The 15,646-nt window shown below is 34.4% G+C and overlaps 1 protein-coding gene across 1 annotated transcript in view; it reads left to right on the top strand.

Moving 5' to 3' along the window:
* Positions 1-15,646, top strand: part of pcdh17 (protocadherin 17) — a 145,856-nt gene that overhangs the window by 60,189 nt on the left and 70,021 nt on the right. Inside the window, exons 3-4 of the mRNA XM_056468153.1 lie at positions 7,541-7,599; positions 7,736-7,908. Coding sequence (XP_056324128.1) covers positions 7,541-7,599; positions 7,736-7,908 — 232 coding nt within the window. The remainder of the gene's footprint in view (positions 1-7,540; positions 7,600-7,735; positions 7,909-15,646) is intronic.

The raw sequence follows: 15,646 nt of genomic DNA, 5'->3' as shown, positions 1-15,646 counted from the left end.
AGGTGAAATTGGATGATTTTTCTTCATGCTCTTCTCCTCGTAGTGTTTGTATTGTCAGACAGCAGAGGGCACAAATCTGGCACAGCCAAATACCCAGATGCATTTCACAATGACGCTGGAAAGGCAGATGGGCATCCATGCTGCATAAGCATCCCTTCCTTTCCCTCCTCGGTTTGTCCTGTAAACACACACACAGGTTTGCTGGTCTTTTCTTCATTTGTCTCTATTGAAAGCAGGCACCGTGAAAACACTCCAGAGAGGCTGCTGAAGATTCACTGAAATAGATGAGCTGTTTTCTGCTGCTCTCTTGAGGGAGTCTGCTTTACCTTTAAACATGCTGCTTTACACAAAGAGGTTTACTTTGGTTTAGGTTTTTTTTTTTTTTTTTTTTTTTGCTGTTCTGATTGGGAGTTTAGGAAAAGTTTTAATGGCATGTGATGAGTACTGTACTGTATGGGTTTGGAAAAGGAGTTTCTTAACTGTTATTCGAGGATTAGAGGTTTTTAAAGTTTATTTTCAAGTGTTTGATATTATAGGCGATTCAAGTCAGTTGTTGTAGGAGCTCCACACAAGTCCAAAAACATGCGCTATAGGTGAATTGGGTAAGCTAAAATTGTCCATAGTGTGTGTGTGTGTGTGTGTGTGTGTGTGTGTGTGTGTAAATGAGTGTGTATGGATGTTTCTCAGTCATGGGTTGCAGCTGGAAGTGCATCCGCTGCGTAAAACATGTGCTGGATAAGTTGGCGGTTCATCCCGCTGTGGCGACCCAAGATTAATAAAGGGACTAAGCCGAAAAAAAAAAAAATGAAAGAATTAGTATTAAATACTACAGTTAATCGTTGTAAATATTATTAAAAAAAAACAATATTCAAATACTTTGATTATTATTATTATTATTATTATTATTATTATTATTATTATATAATACAATTAACATTAGTACAGATTATAAATTAAAATAATATTTAAATACTTTCATATTATTATTGTTATTATTATTGTTACTATTTTACTATTTACTATTAATATAAGTACAAAATAAAGTACAGTTTTTTTCAAATACTTATAATAATATAGCATTATTATTATTAATTATTATTATTATTATTATTATTATTATTATTATTATTATTATTATTATGCACTACAATTAACAATAGTAAACTATAAATTAAAATAATATTTAAATACTTTCATATTATTTTTATTATCAATGTTATTTTTCTCATTATTCTTATTTATTATTATTATTAATAATAATAATAATAATAATAATAATAATATTATTATATACTACAATTAATAATAGTAAATATTATAAAATAAAATTATATTATATTATTATTATTATTATTATCATCTGCATCATTATTAACCGTAAAATGAAATAAAACTATATCGTTTTATTATTGATATAAAAATGATATTTTATTATTTATTAATTCAATAATCTTCATTTTTACTTTTTTTATATATATATATATATATATATATGCGTACTCAGTCATGATTTCTTTGAAAAGCCTTTATTCAAGTTATCATTCATCAATAAAAAAGCATCTGGTGTCTTAAAAAATAAAAGTATGTTAAAGTGTACAGAATGCAAAAAGGTCGAAAACAGCTGAATCTCATATGGCTAGGAACAATCTAGAAATCAGTTTTTGGAAAATCCAAAGTACTCTGCATATTTTTGGCTAATGGCTCCAGACGCAAGCGTGCAGATGGAAGCCAAGCACATCGCTGCTAACACTCGATTGACGCATTACCACAAACCACGGTCCAGTGCCCTCAATTAGGAGTTAAACACTCAATTAAAACTAGCATAAGTTTAGCAACAGCCATAAGTAGTGCTGGTCATTAGCGGTTTGCTAGCCTGTAGCATGTAACAGCTGGACTGCATCTGAAAAACAGCAGAAACCTAGCATAGCAGTATAAATTAAACTCACCTGATGGTGTGTCTCATTAAAGCCATGACCTAAACTTGTAAAAAAAAATGTCAGTGTGCAAATTGGCAGGCGAATGTGTGATCAGTACTACTGTAATGTACTTTTTATTAGCTTTTAGCTGTTGGTACAAAGTGTTTATTTATAGCGGCTCGCAGCAACATCGTTGGAACGAACAGGCGATGTTGGCTGCCAAAACTGTGTTGTGTTTTTCATGATTGTGGATATTTGCAAGTTGGATGCGTCTGATGAAGTTTGTGCTAAAGACACACGGTATGCTAATAGAGGATAAATAAGCAGGCTGTGTGGAGTCATGCCTGACCCAGCACTGGCACAGCTAGCGGACACAGCTAGCGTAATCTCGGAAAAGCCTGGATTTAGAGCCTCTCACTCAGACGCTCTCTCCAGGGGCAGTTTGCATACAGCCAGGATGTTGTAAAACACTTCCCCGGAAAGTGCTCTTATCAACCTTTTAAAAGGCAGACGCGTGGAGGTCATATTCCTGTGATTCCTGTCGCTGCCAAGGGCACGCTGGCCCTGCTATCGAAATTAACCATCATCCTCTGTTCTGGCACCCCCTGCGCTTATGTTATTAATAGACGATGGCTTTTTTAAACTCTTTTTTTTTTTTGATAATGCCTGATTTTTGTATTCTGGGAATTCTGAACTGAATTTGAAGCTGCGTTTCAGCTGGAAATGCTACAGCTACTTACATTGGAGTTGTGGTAAAGTGTTTTTTAACAAGTGTTTTCGAATTAAAGGGATAGTTCACCCAATAATGAAAATTATGTCAGGAATTTTTTCAACACAAAAGATGATACTTTGAATAATGCTGGTTGAATAACCCATCGACTTCCAGTATATACATGTTTTTCCTACTATTGAAGTCAATGGGTGCCAGCTACCAGCATTGTTCAGTATATTTATCTTTTGTGTTCAACAGAAGAAAGAAACTTTAGCAGAAAAAAGATTTAAAATGATATGATGGGGAAAGTGAATGATGAAATAATTTTCATTTGTGGGTGAACTATCCCTTTCAAAACTGAGAACTTTTACTGCATTTTTGCCATTCATTTGCATAACATCTTTTTTTTTTTTTTTTTACTTTTTTTTTTATGAATACTGTTTGTAATATATAAAATAAATGCAATTTTATGAACATATTTGTATTAAGTGCTTAGTTTGTACTTGACAAGAAAAACAACAATGTTTACTACAGGAATGTGTTTGCGAAGGTTTTTTTTTAAATTAATTTATTTATTTTTTTACAAAGCGACATCGCCACATACTGATCTGGAATGCATGAATGCATCTTTTTAATCATTTAACAGTGCAGTGTAAGCAGGTAGATTGGATTTTCACCTGTTAATGCGAATCACACATCTGTAGTGAATGACGTCAACTCTGATGCTTTCATTTCACAACAGACTTCAGCAGAGTCGCAGACCTTAAATCTCATATACGAGGACAGAAAAAGCTTTTATATCACCATGCAGCACAAGTATTTAAGCATCTTTAATGAGAGAGAGAGAGAGAGAGAGAGAGAGAGACAGACAGACAGACAGACATCGCAACATTGCCTCACAATATAAGAAAAATAAAGCATGCATCACATGCATAAATCACGCCATGAACATTAATTAGCTACTGGTTTAAAAAAAGCCAAGAATAAAAGATGGCAAAATGAGAACTTTTCTGTCATAAACTATAGCAACAAAAACTTATTAAAAAGAAAAAAAAGAAACCATGCAAACAGAATAAATACAAGAATGGAAAAAAAGCGCTTTTTTTTATTATCAGCTGTCAGTCAGCACCCACTCTTTTTTTTCTGGTCATTGCACCTTTTGTCAGTGTAAATGCAGACTATCGGATACCAGTCGTCTTTAAAAGATGATAAATCTAAGCAGGTCATCAAAAAAATCAGATACTGCCACAAAATCCGATTTGATCATCAAGATCTGCTGTGTAAATAATCTGAAATTCTACGACATCTTCCCTATCCACCTTCATGATCTTCCTGAAGTATAGCGCAGTATTGACGGGAAAGAGCTGGGCCAAAAAGTAACAAACAAATCAAACAAAATAAAAATTTACAAAAATCACAAAGTTCTCAGAGTGAGCAAAAGTAATGCAAAATTATTTTACAAAATGAAAGTTAAACAAAAACAACGCAAAACAAAATCATGTCAGCAAAAGCACACAAAAACGTGCTCTCCTCTCTGCTCTTCCTGACGTCCTTTTTATGTGACTGCGCCAAGTCGCCCAATAATGATAGACCGGTCTCCTGACCAATCAGCTGCCGTGAAGGAGGACCTAACAAAAATGACAGGCACAGAGAGAGTGAGAAAGAGAGAGAGAGAACGGGAGGCAAAAATACAACCAATATACGTCTACGGCCGTAACAAGCGGAAAAGCCAGTCAGTAGAGTTTGCTATTTTCCATTTATATATTAACAAATACAGTTGAAGTCAGAATTATTAGCCCCCCTTTGAATTTTCTTTTCTTTTTAAAATATTTTCCAAATGATGTTTAACAGAGCAAGGAAATTTTCACTGTATGTCTGATAATGTTTTTTTCTTCTGGAGAAAGTCTTATTTGTGTTATTTCGGCTAGATTAAAAGCAGTTAAACATTTTTTTAAACCATTTTAAGGTCAAAATTATTAGCCCCTTTAAGCTGTATTTTTTTTTTCTTTGATAGTCTTCAGAACATAACCCTCATTGTAGAATAACTTGCCTAATTACCCTAACCTGCCTAGTTAACCTAATTAACTTAGTTAAACTCTTAAATGTCACTTTAAGTTGTATAGCATTGTCTTTAAAATATATCTAGTCAAATATTATTTACTGTCATCATGGCAAAGATAAAATAAATCAGTTATTAGAAATGAGTTATTAAAACTATTATGCTTAGGAATGTGTTGAAAAAAAAATCTTCTCTCAGATAAACAAAAATTGGGGAAAAAACTGAACAGGGGGCTAATAATTCAGGGGGGCTAATAATTCTGACTTCAACTGTATGTTGCAGTGTTGACATGTTCATTGCATATAATTCAGAATAAACTAAACTATTTGCTTACATAAAATTATATGCGTGTTCATTACAATGGAAATTATTACAAGTTGATAAAAAAAAAACACCTAAATTGTTTTGCATTTTCTGATTTTTTTTATTTTTTTTATTAAAAATCCATTTTCCATTCATATATTAGCAAAATATTTTAATTCTAAGACTATTCAATACATATGTTTCATCATTAAGCAGTTCTTTAAAATATTGTAAAAATCTCATCTCTTCTCTTTCTTGTGAATCCAATCTCGTGTCTCATCTCGTTTCATGGAGTATAGCATCTACTGACCAACAAACAGTTGTATAATGCGCATTTATATATATATATATATATATATATATATATATATATATATATATATATATATATATATATATATATATATATATATATATATATATATATATATATATATTAGTGGATTCTATATCCATGCACAAGTAAAGTACTTGAAAGACAACAATCATATGACTTTACACGCGCTTGCTGTGTTTCTTTACAAAGTGACATCGCCACCTACTGGTTTGGAGTACTTAATAGTGAGTTATTATTAATTTTTGTGGATCGAGAAGTAAATGTAGAAGGAAACCATGAACACATATCCAGTCTTCATGTACACATTACTCCAAGTTACATAAACACTCACATAAACCCACGTTTGGCTTGAATTTACAAACGATTCAAAGCAATTACAACTTTACCTGTGAAGCATTTTAATCACTGATTTAGCCTTTGATTTGACTTCTGCATCTGTGCTTTTTATCTATAGCTGTGGTTGAAAGACGCGCTCCGTACTGCGATAGAGTCTCAACAAAGCTTCATAAAGGTCATGAGGGTACAGGGAGGCCTACGTGACCTTTCACACAATCCCACAATCCCCTCCTGCTGGGACTTTACCGTCTCGTTTCATCATTTCAGCATCACACATATCTCCTTTTGAAGTCCAGCAGTGCGTTGAAGAAGAAAAAAACTATCTCTCTCTCCAGCAAACAGACATTGTTTTATGGTTTAAGGTTTTCGAAGCAAAGAACAAAATTCCAAAGATAAACACCTGCTATTGCACTTTTATTATATAGCATTTCTCTCTCTTTCTTTCACATAAAACATCCCAGATCTGTTTGCATCTTTTAAATGCCTTTGAAACAACAAGTGCGATAACACTTTTATATACAGAGTACATGTGGTAATGTCAGGCATAAAAGCGTATGTTAGTAATAAAGAACGTTTCTGCACCGCATTACTGTACCATCAAGATGTCTAAGAGGGTTTATGATGGTGGAGGGAAAGCGAGAGAGAGAGAGAGAGAGAGGAGAAATGATCCAGTGCATTAGTCTCTCTCAGTCTCGCGTTTAGCCGTGTCAATATTGTCTGGACCACAGCTGAGTCCAGATTCTTTTCCGTTCCACTCCGTATTGACCGTGAGTTGCTGCGCAAACACGCTTTGGCAACATTGATGTAACATTGAATTGAGTAATTGAAACCCATAGGAGAGAGATCAGAGAGGGGGGTATCGGTTTTTTGCTTTTCTTCAGCCACTGAAGAGAAAGACAGACTGAAAGAATGAGAGAGAGGCAGGAGGGGATATAATAAAGAATGATAAACTGTTAAAGTTTACTTACTAAATCACTTCTTATTACTGAACTTTTTACTGTTTTTACTTATTACTGATTGATAGACGTTGAAGCGCATAATAATGATAGGTATGAAGATAAGATAACTTTGTTTAGTATTGTTACTGAAGGCCCACGTGGAATCTGCGTGCAGCCGACAAATCTGCAGCCACTGCGTGATGCTATTATGCCAATATAGACCAAAAAATCTTTGAGGACTATTTCAAGCACCTTGTTGAATCTATACCACGAAGGATTAAGGCAATTCTGAAGGCAAAAGGGGGTCCAACCCGGTACTAGTAAGGTGTACCTAGTAAAGTGGCCGGTATAAATAATAAAATTAAATATAATGCACTCTCAGCAACACAATAATGAGCACTGCAGACAGTAAGCAGTGAATATCCCATTGCATTGCTATACTTCCTTTTATTTACCAGTTAGAGTCAGTCTAAAATAAATGTAATTAGCTTCTATTAAGAACAATAGTTGTGAATGGGATGCTCCCCGATGGATAGAGAAGGTTGTGTGTGTGGGTGAGCGTTCAGAGCCTTTAACAACTTCAACAGATCTTCTCTTTTTTTTACACCACACACACACACACACACACACACACACTCCCTCTTATTCGCTCCATTTTTTCTTCTGCCGTGCTGCTCCACTTGTATTTGTATCTAACAGGTCATTAAGTTCACAAATGTGCAATTGAGTGTTTTGGATGTTTAATTAGCATGTTTCCTTGACTAATTAAAATGCACAAATCTACGGATTAAAGCTCCCCTCCTTTTCTCCATCTCTTCCACCCCCCCTCTTTTTTTATGAATAATTAATCAATCTCTTTCACCAGGAGATTCTGTCGCACACCAGGACACATTTCAGTGTCGCGCAAGACGTAAACTCTTTTCCTTTTCCCCTTCACAGACAGACAATTTTCCTGCTGAGCCCAATTACATGGGTAACAGGCAGCAGTTTGTTCAAAGGTAAGGCCTATTTAACAGTTTTCTCAGCGTTATTTGTTTTTTTGCACACAGACGTTCTTCAGATAAGAGCTAAGAAGCCATGCCAGGGTTAATCTGTTTGATCTTTTTTTGGTCTTGTTGTTTTTTGGACTTGTAGCAGCTCTACGTTCAAAGATCCAGAGCGTGCCAGTCTCAGAGACAGCGGACACGGTGACAGCGACCAAGCGGACAGCGATCAGGACACTAATAAAGGCTCCTGCTGTGACATGTCTGCTAAAGAAGCGCTCAAGATGAAGGCCACTGGACTCAAGCCTCAGCCACTTGAACAGGGTGAGTCCTTCAGCATTAGCAACTTCAGTAGCAAACAAAACCGTCTGTGTGCTTTCACAGTCTTTTCTTTTGCCTTTTGCTCTTTGTTACTGGACATCCTAAAGTACGTGTCTTGATTTATTCAGGTTTTAAGTTGTCTTCACATGGTATGTTTCACAAACGGAGAACACTTTTGTGTCTCATTTTGTTCACAAGAGATACAATCTTGTTTTTTTTTTAGTCCTTGATTTTCCACCTTTTAGTCCTTCTTGACTGTTTCCAACAATTAATATCATATATGGGTCAATGACAAGGCGTCCCATTTTGGTGTCCGCATTAAAAATTATATTTAGAAAAGTGACTTTATATACATAGAAGGCATTTCAATTGAAAGAAAGGTGCCTAATTGCTTGTTTCAAATAATGTTTGTGAAAAAAAAGTTAAATTATTGGTGAAATAATGTTTGAAATATATATAACAGAGTTAAATATGATCTATATGAATCAGTTATGAATTTTTTACATATTTCAAAGAACAGAAAAGTAAAGTAAATAACAAATAATCAAAACAACCAAATAATTAAGCAATATTAACAGTGTGCTTATTATACCGAACAGCAAGATGAGCTTCAAAGTACATATAATAAATAAAGCAAATGGACAAACCATTTGTGTGTGTGTTCCTATGAGGCCACAGGATGAGTGCCTTAGTCTGCAATCGGCTACTGTCTGAGCTGGGGTATTTGCATGAACAATCTGATTGGCTGACGCTGCCATTGGCGCTTGAAAAGTTCAGAATTTACCAACTTCTGCAGCGAGCAACGCCACGGAAGTGTCGCCGACGGATCCACAATGCAGTTCGCCAACGCCTAACATCTCCCATTTAAAATGAACGGAAAGTGTTGACGCTGACGCCCCATGTGAATTGGGTGTTAGTGTTCCACCAATGATGAAATACAGCTGCATCGCACTGCTACGAGTGAGACCCTGCGTTAATACAACAGTTCGATGGCATAATCATGTGTATAAAAAAGTAAATCAAACACAGAGACTCTAAAAACTCTTTTGTATAAGGAACTACTTTTACCCACCACATCTGCAGAAACTGTTGTTTCCCATGCGCTAAATCCGATGCTCCGAAATTATACATTTTTTAAAATAGGCACTATCCTTATAAATAAACTGCATAGTTGCAATCTAAACAACTACATTCTCGACTAAAAAAAGCCTCAAAAGTACATTATGTTGTCCAACAGCAGCAATATTTGTCAAACTGTAGAGTGTCCTCTGCTTGTCGCTGTATATGGTCGGAGTAATACACAAGGGTGAAGAGGATGTACTCGTGCTGTTATTTGCAGAATATCACACAGTTATCAGCCAATCAGATTCAAGAACCAGACAGAACTTTTGTATAAATATTAATATCACACTGTTAACAATTTCTTGTAGAATCTACAGTAACTTACTGGCAGCAGTTCACCAGTACCTTACCGTAAATCAATTACAGCGAGACTGTATTTACACATACTGTATAATACTGTTAACATTAAAGCATCATTTACCTTGCTCTATATATATTTAAAGTATTGTATATTTTTACCGTAAAATATACAGTAATTTTCACAATGCAAATTTTAAAAAGAGTAACACACCGCATTACTGTCCTACAGTAAAATTCAGTTCATATTAAAGGTAAACACTGTGTAATTTACAAAAAAAAAAATGTTACATGGCACAAAAACAATATCCGTTGTTGTTGCTTTTAATATAATTGTAATAATATTAAATAATGTTTAAAAAAATTTTAAATCCTTTAAAAAAAGAAACATTTTAATTTGAGCAAATAATAAAAAGCTTGGTTTTTGAATAAGCAAGTTTGTTACGTACATTGTTAGTATACCTACAACACATCTCTGTATTTAATATCTTTATTTGCCCTTGAACATTGTACCCTGTTTGTATGACGTGTCATCTCTCTCACCCTCTCTTTCTGCTGTTTCTCAAGTCCCTTCCTCAAACTATGCTTTCAGTCCTTTCAGTGAGTCCTCAATCAGTCATTGGTTTGCTGACCTCACCGTGGTTGATTCTTCACACTTTCTCACTCTCATTTTCCAAACAGCTCCTACTCTTTCGTCCATTTTTTTAGCTTTTCACTATCTTCCATCCTTTAAACTCTTATTTTCCTTATCCTTTCATTTCCCCCCCTCTCTCGTATTCCAACCACGTTCTCAGTTTATCAAAGCAGGCAGGCCCATTATGATTTTATAAGCCAAACCACTCTAGCCATGCCATTTAGTGAGTGCCGGTTCGGCGCTGGGAGGGCGCTTCCTTAAAATTTTGATAATGGAACACGGAAAATGACTTATCCAACAGGCCATGTCACATTCTCCACCTGATTAAATATGAAAAATTATTCCGGGTCCCTCACGGCCAGACAAATTAGTCGTGACACGGGTAGAACAATAACTTGAGATAAGAAAGCAGTCCCATGTTCCCTTTCCATTGCATTTGCTCAGGAAGGAAGCATGTAAGGATGGTTTTATTCATCTATACCCGGGTCTGCTGGGTCATGTTGAAGACTATTACACCAGGGCCGTCTGCCTCAAATGACAATCCGAGGAGAAGAATAAAAAAACATGAGAGAAAGAAGAGAATAAATGGGCCACAGAAAGCAATACATCAAATATAATGGCACAATTAATCAATAGAACAGAGGGGAATCTGCCGCTATCTGAGCCGAGTACGCCAAGCCTGTCTGCCTTGATTTGGCTTGTGTGTATGTGTGTGTGTGCGTGTGTTTTCATTTGGATTCAGGAATAGACCGAATGCACTGGCAAGAGAAATTGGCCAATTAAAGAGACCCATATGTTTCATATTTTGAGAATGTAGTCATTTAATGGTGCATGGGAACGGTTGGAGAACGGCTGAAATTAGCTGGTTTAACGGTGTGACTCACTTACACACACAAAGATAAGAGCCCAAGCCAAAATAGTTGCATGTCCAACAAGCTTTATAATAAGCTAAGCCACAAGTAGTGAGCAAAAATGACAAGAAATAGTGATTTTAGACTTGTTTTATCCTTGTTGTTATTTTTTTTGCATGTCACATTGGCAGTCGGAGTTAATCGTTCACTGAACCGATTCATTCAAATGTTTTAATTAATTTAGACATAATAAAAAACGCCATTGTGTAAATCAATTAACAACTTATTAATTTAAAAAAGGAATAATATAGCTGACTCTCTAGTGAATCGTTTAGCGAATTGATTCATTGTTTCAAGCTCAAAGCAGCTCACTGTTGATGAACAAATCACTGAATCATTTACTAATTTGAATCAATTCACTCAGAAACACTCATTTACACACACACGCACGCACGTGCACACACACACACACACACACACACACACACACACACACACACACACACACACACACACACACAAAACTGGCTTGGTGTAACTGATTTGTTTAGGAACTAAGCTTTTTTGTGAATCATTAAAGCAAATTGCTTTACCATATGTATTAGTAAATCATTGAATAATGTATTCAGTTAAACTGGTGCTTGATTGCTTGCTTATTTATTTATTTATTTATTTATTTATTTATTTATTTATTTATTTTTATTTAATTAATTAATGTATTATTTATAATTTAGATTTAATTTATTTATTTTTATTTGTTTATTTCAAATGTATTATTATTATTATTATTATTATTATTATTATTATTATTATTATTATTATTATTATTATTTGATTTATTATTATTATTATTATTATTATTATTATTATTATTATTATTATTATCATTATTATTGTTATTATTAATAATAATAATAATAATAATAATAATAATAATAATAATAATAATAATAATAATAATAGTAGTAGTAGTAGTAATAGTAGTAGTAGTAGTTGTAGTAGTAGTAGTAGTAGTATCAGTATTATTATTATCATCATTAAGAACAAAACGGCTCATTGTCTGTTTATAATTAGTGAATAATTATGTTAAATAATTTGTCAAAACAGATTCATTCAGGAAGATAAGTGAACATTTGCTCAACCGTATTTTTTACCCCTTAAAAACAAGATTTGTTTGCATATGGCTGTTTCTGTTTTGACTTTAACTAGAATTATTTCTGTTGGTGGAACAAAATACACAACTAACTATACATATTGTATCTAAAATGGCACTTTCTCATTGTTTTCTCTACTATGTGTCTATATTCAGCTGCATACACTAATAATAACATCACAGTTTTTTCTACCTGCAACTGCATTCAATAAAACATGCGCACTTAGCAACACAAGTACGACATACAGTAGTAAACAAAACTGTCATATTTTGCCCTAGCTCTAGATATTCAGCTATCCTATTAATCCGGTCACCTTTGATGAGTCTCCTTCCTCATATTGTGTTCTATTGAATATTGAAATCAATGTTCATGCTAGAAGACAGTTAACTGGAAATGGCTGTCTGTTTTTGCCAATATCACCCCAGAGAGCTGGGCATATCTTCTCTCAGACAGGCATACTTTAAACTCTCTTTCACACACAGATGACACATGACAGTCTAGAGGAAGCCCGGGCTAGTCTACAGATCCCCTGTGTCCTCTTGTAAGCATTATCACCTCCAACATTAGACCGTCTTCAGTACTGCCAGCGTCTAAATCTGCGTTAAAAGCCTTTGAAATGGATATTTTACAGTTGCTGTACGACTATAACAACATTGCAGTGGAGGGAAAGCTATGTTTCATGGTATGCAGCATATTATAGTTGTGTCTTTAGCAGGGAGTGTTATAGCGGTTAATAGCAGCAGGTTATGGACAGTGGATCGGCATGTGTGTGTGCGTTTGATGCATTATTAAGATATGTGCATTTTCTCTTTATATTTTCTTTGCTGTTCTGGGGTTTCTTGGTTTTGACTTATACACTATAATGCTGTGTTACATAGAATTTCTTTATATTACCCCAACACAAATCAATTAAGTTAACTGTTTTTACAAATTTAAGCGGCTTGAACATAAAACAATTACATTGTTCCCCAAAAAGACTCACATTGATTCACATAATTTTAAATAAGTAATTTGAACAAGTACACTGTAATGTAAATGCAGGGTTTCACACAAGTGATTTGCATTGGGACTACATGAAATAATTAAGTTAACTTACTGGTTTTTACAAATTTAAGTGGATTGAACATATAACAATTAAGTTGTCCCCAAAAAGAAACAAGAAATTGTGTTGTTTCAGCTCATTTTAAATAAGCAGTTTGAACAAAAAGCAAACATCATTTGTTTAGTATCCATATTAAAGTTTAGTAACTTACTAAAGTATCCATAATTACCATTGCTCACTTTTGCACTTAAAAACAATCAATACTGTGGGTGAAAAAAGCAGACTTAACATGGAGCTCTCTTTCTTGCACTCTCTGTAATGAGACACCTGAGCTTGTTTGTCTTTCACAGGTTTTGACAGTTCTCAGGCCAATTGTATTTGATGTTGTGAAGAGCAGACAGGAGTATTGGTTAGACCAATAACAAACTATTGGCTACACAGGCTCAAAAAAAACTAATATAAAAGACTGCATGTGTGGTTTTATTTTATTTTTAACAAGTATGTTACCAGTAAGCTTAATTTATTTTAAGTTTATTTTTTAAAAAGGATCTCAATTTGATGATGTGTGATTTTGGTCCACAAAACCAGTAGCGAGAAATCCATTGTGTGGGTCAAAATTATAGATTTTTTTTATACCAAAAAATTATTTGTTATTATTATTTGTATATATCATGTTAGATTAAGATATTTTGTCAGTTTCCTATTGTAAATATATAAAAAACTTTATTTTTTTATTATTAATATGCATTTCTAAGAACTTGATGATAACCTTAACTTTTAAAGGGGATTTTTCTCAGTATTTAGAATTTTTTTTGAACCCTCAGAGCCCTTATCATCCATCCACATGGTTAATCAGCTATACTAATAGAGAAGACTCCAGATCCAGATCTGTTTTTACATTACCGTGACGGTTGGGGTAGGGGTTGACGTTAATAATATACAATTAATGGGAAATTTTATAAATAATATAACTAATTATCGTTAACTTCCGGCCACAGCAGTATGTGATGTATAGCTGATTAACCATGTGTATGGATGATAACAGCCTTCTGAGCTTACCCATATTTATGAGCTGATAACCACTGATAATACCCATACAATCGAGTGATAACATTTGAATCAGCTGTATTAAGAGAAGTTGTGCAGGCAATAGTCAAAAAACAGGAGCAAACAGTATAAGATCATGATGAGTGGTCAAAAAACAGGCAAAAGGCAAAAGGCTAGGCGGCAAAACAAAGCAATAATCAAAACACGGCAAGACAAATAAGAAAAAACCTTTTTAATGTTACACCGGGGGGGGGGGGGACAAGACTCAGCAATGTGTGTGTATGTGTGTTTTAGAGGGGAATACAGTCCAGATAATCAGTTCATGATGAGATACTAGCTGTGTGTGTGCGTCAGTGTCCGGATGACTGTCAGCTGTGGCAGGAGTGATTGGAGCAATGACTTCTGGGATTTGTAGTTCATGTAGTGGAAATATTGTAGTCCAGGTGATAATGCATGTTTTCAACACAATTTATTGACTACAATACAATATTTGTGTCATGATTACCAGCAGTCTAGGCTTTGCAGATTGCTGGTAATCATGACACAAATATTGTAAAATACTAACAAACCATACATCAATGGAAAGTTCATTTATTCAGATTTTAGCTGATGCATAAATCCCAATTGCAAAAAGTTGACATTTTGGCTGATTTTGTGGACTATGGTCACATGTATGGATTATTAGAGATTTGTTTTTATCCTGTTCATCCATCCTTCCATCCATCCATCCATCCATCCATCCAACATGCAGATTTAATACACTTTAGTGAAGAATGGAATTTTCCTAATAAGCAAAATGTGTTTAACAATTTTAGACTCTTGAATTCAGTTTTTGTCTTCAATTTCTAGCAATCTTTAACCTTTTGACAGTTTCAATTACCAGAAACGGTAACTTCAGGTCGACAATAGTCATGTGTTTTTATGAAAAACAAGAATACCATGTGACAAAATAACATCTGAAACATCAAGAGTTAAACATCTACCAAGCAAACAGTAATAAAGACAAAACAAATTGTATTACAGAGATAAAACTACTTTCCTTCTTGGATTAAGCCCCAGAGGAAATAGAGAAACATATTGTAAAATAATGTTCAGCAACAACCCCACATCCATTGCAATCGATCTAGTGTGAAACACCCACTTTCTAATCAATTTGTGATTGATAAAACACCATTTTTTTTGTCAACCTCAAATGTATCACATTATAGACGTAAAATGCTATTTCATGTGGACTTTAAGTACCCCCTCAGGAAAGCGTACTCCTGCTTGTGAATCCACTCTTTAGATGTATTTCAAGATACACACATCCATGCCCAGAATGTTAACTAGCTGCTGAACCTACAACTGTTATTGCTGGTGGCAAATTGTGTATTCATAGGGGCTAAATTAAATACAGAGATGGGAATGAAAAGAAAACAAGGCAGTTGATCTTAATCATCGAACGTCTTATCAGTCGCTTTCATATTATTGTTCATGTTTTCACTTCCTTTCAGACATACACCCTTCCTAGATTTTGGAGTTGTGAGAATTTCATGCTTATATGAGTGTGTGTACAGTATGTTGCGGCCTTTCATATTAAGTCATAATTCACTCT

This window comes from Danio aesculapii, chromosome 11 (assembly GCF_903798145.1).
Source record: "Danio aesculapii chromosome 11, fDanAes4.1, whole genome shotgun sequence".
NCBI classification, from domain to species: Eukaryota; Metazoa; Chordata; class Actinopteri; order Cypriniformes; family Danionidae; genus Danio; species Danio aesculapii.
Note: the sequence above shows the minus strand (reverse complement) of the source record. Positions and strands in the feature narration are given on the sequence as shown.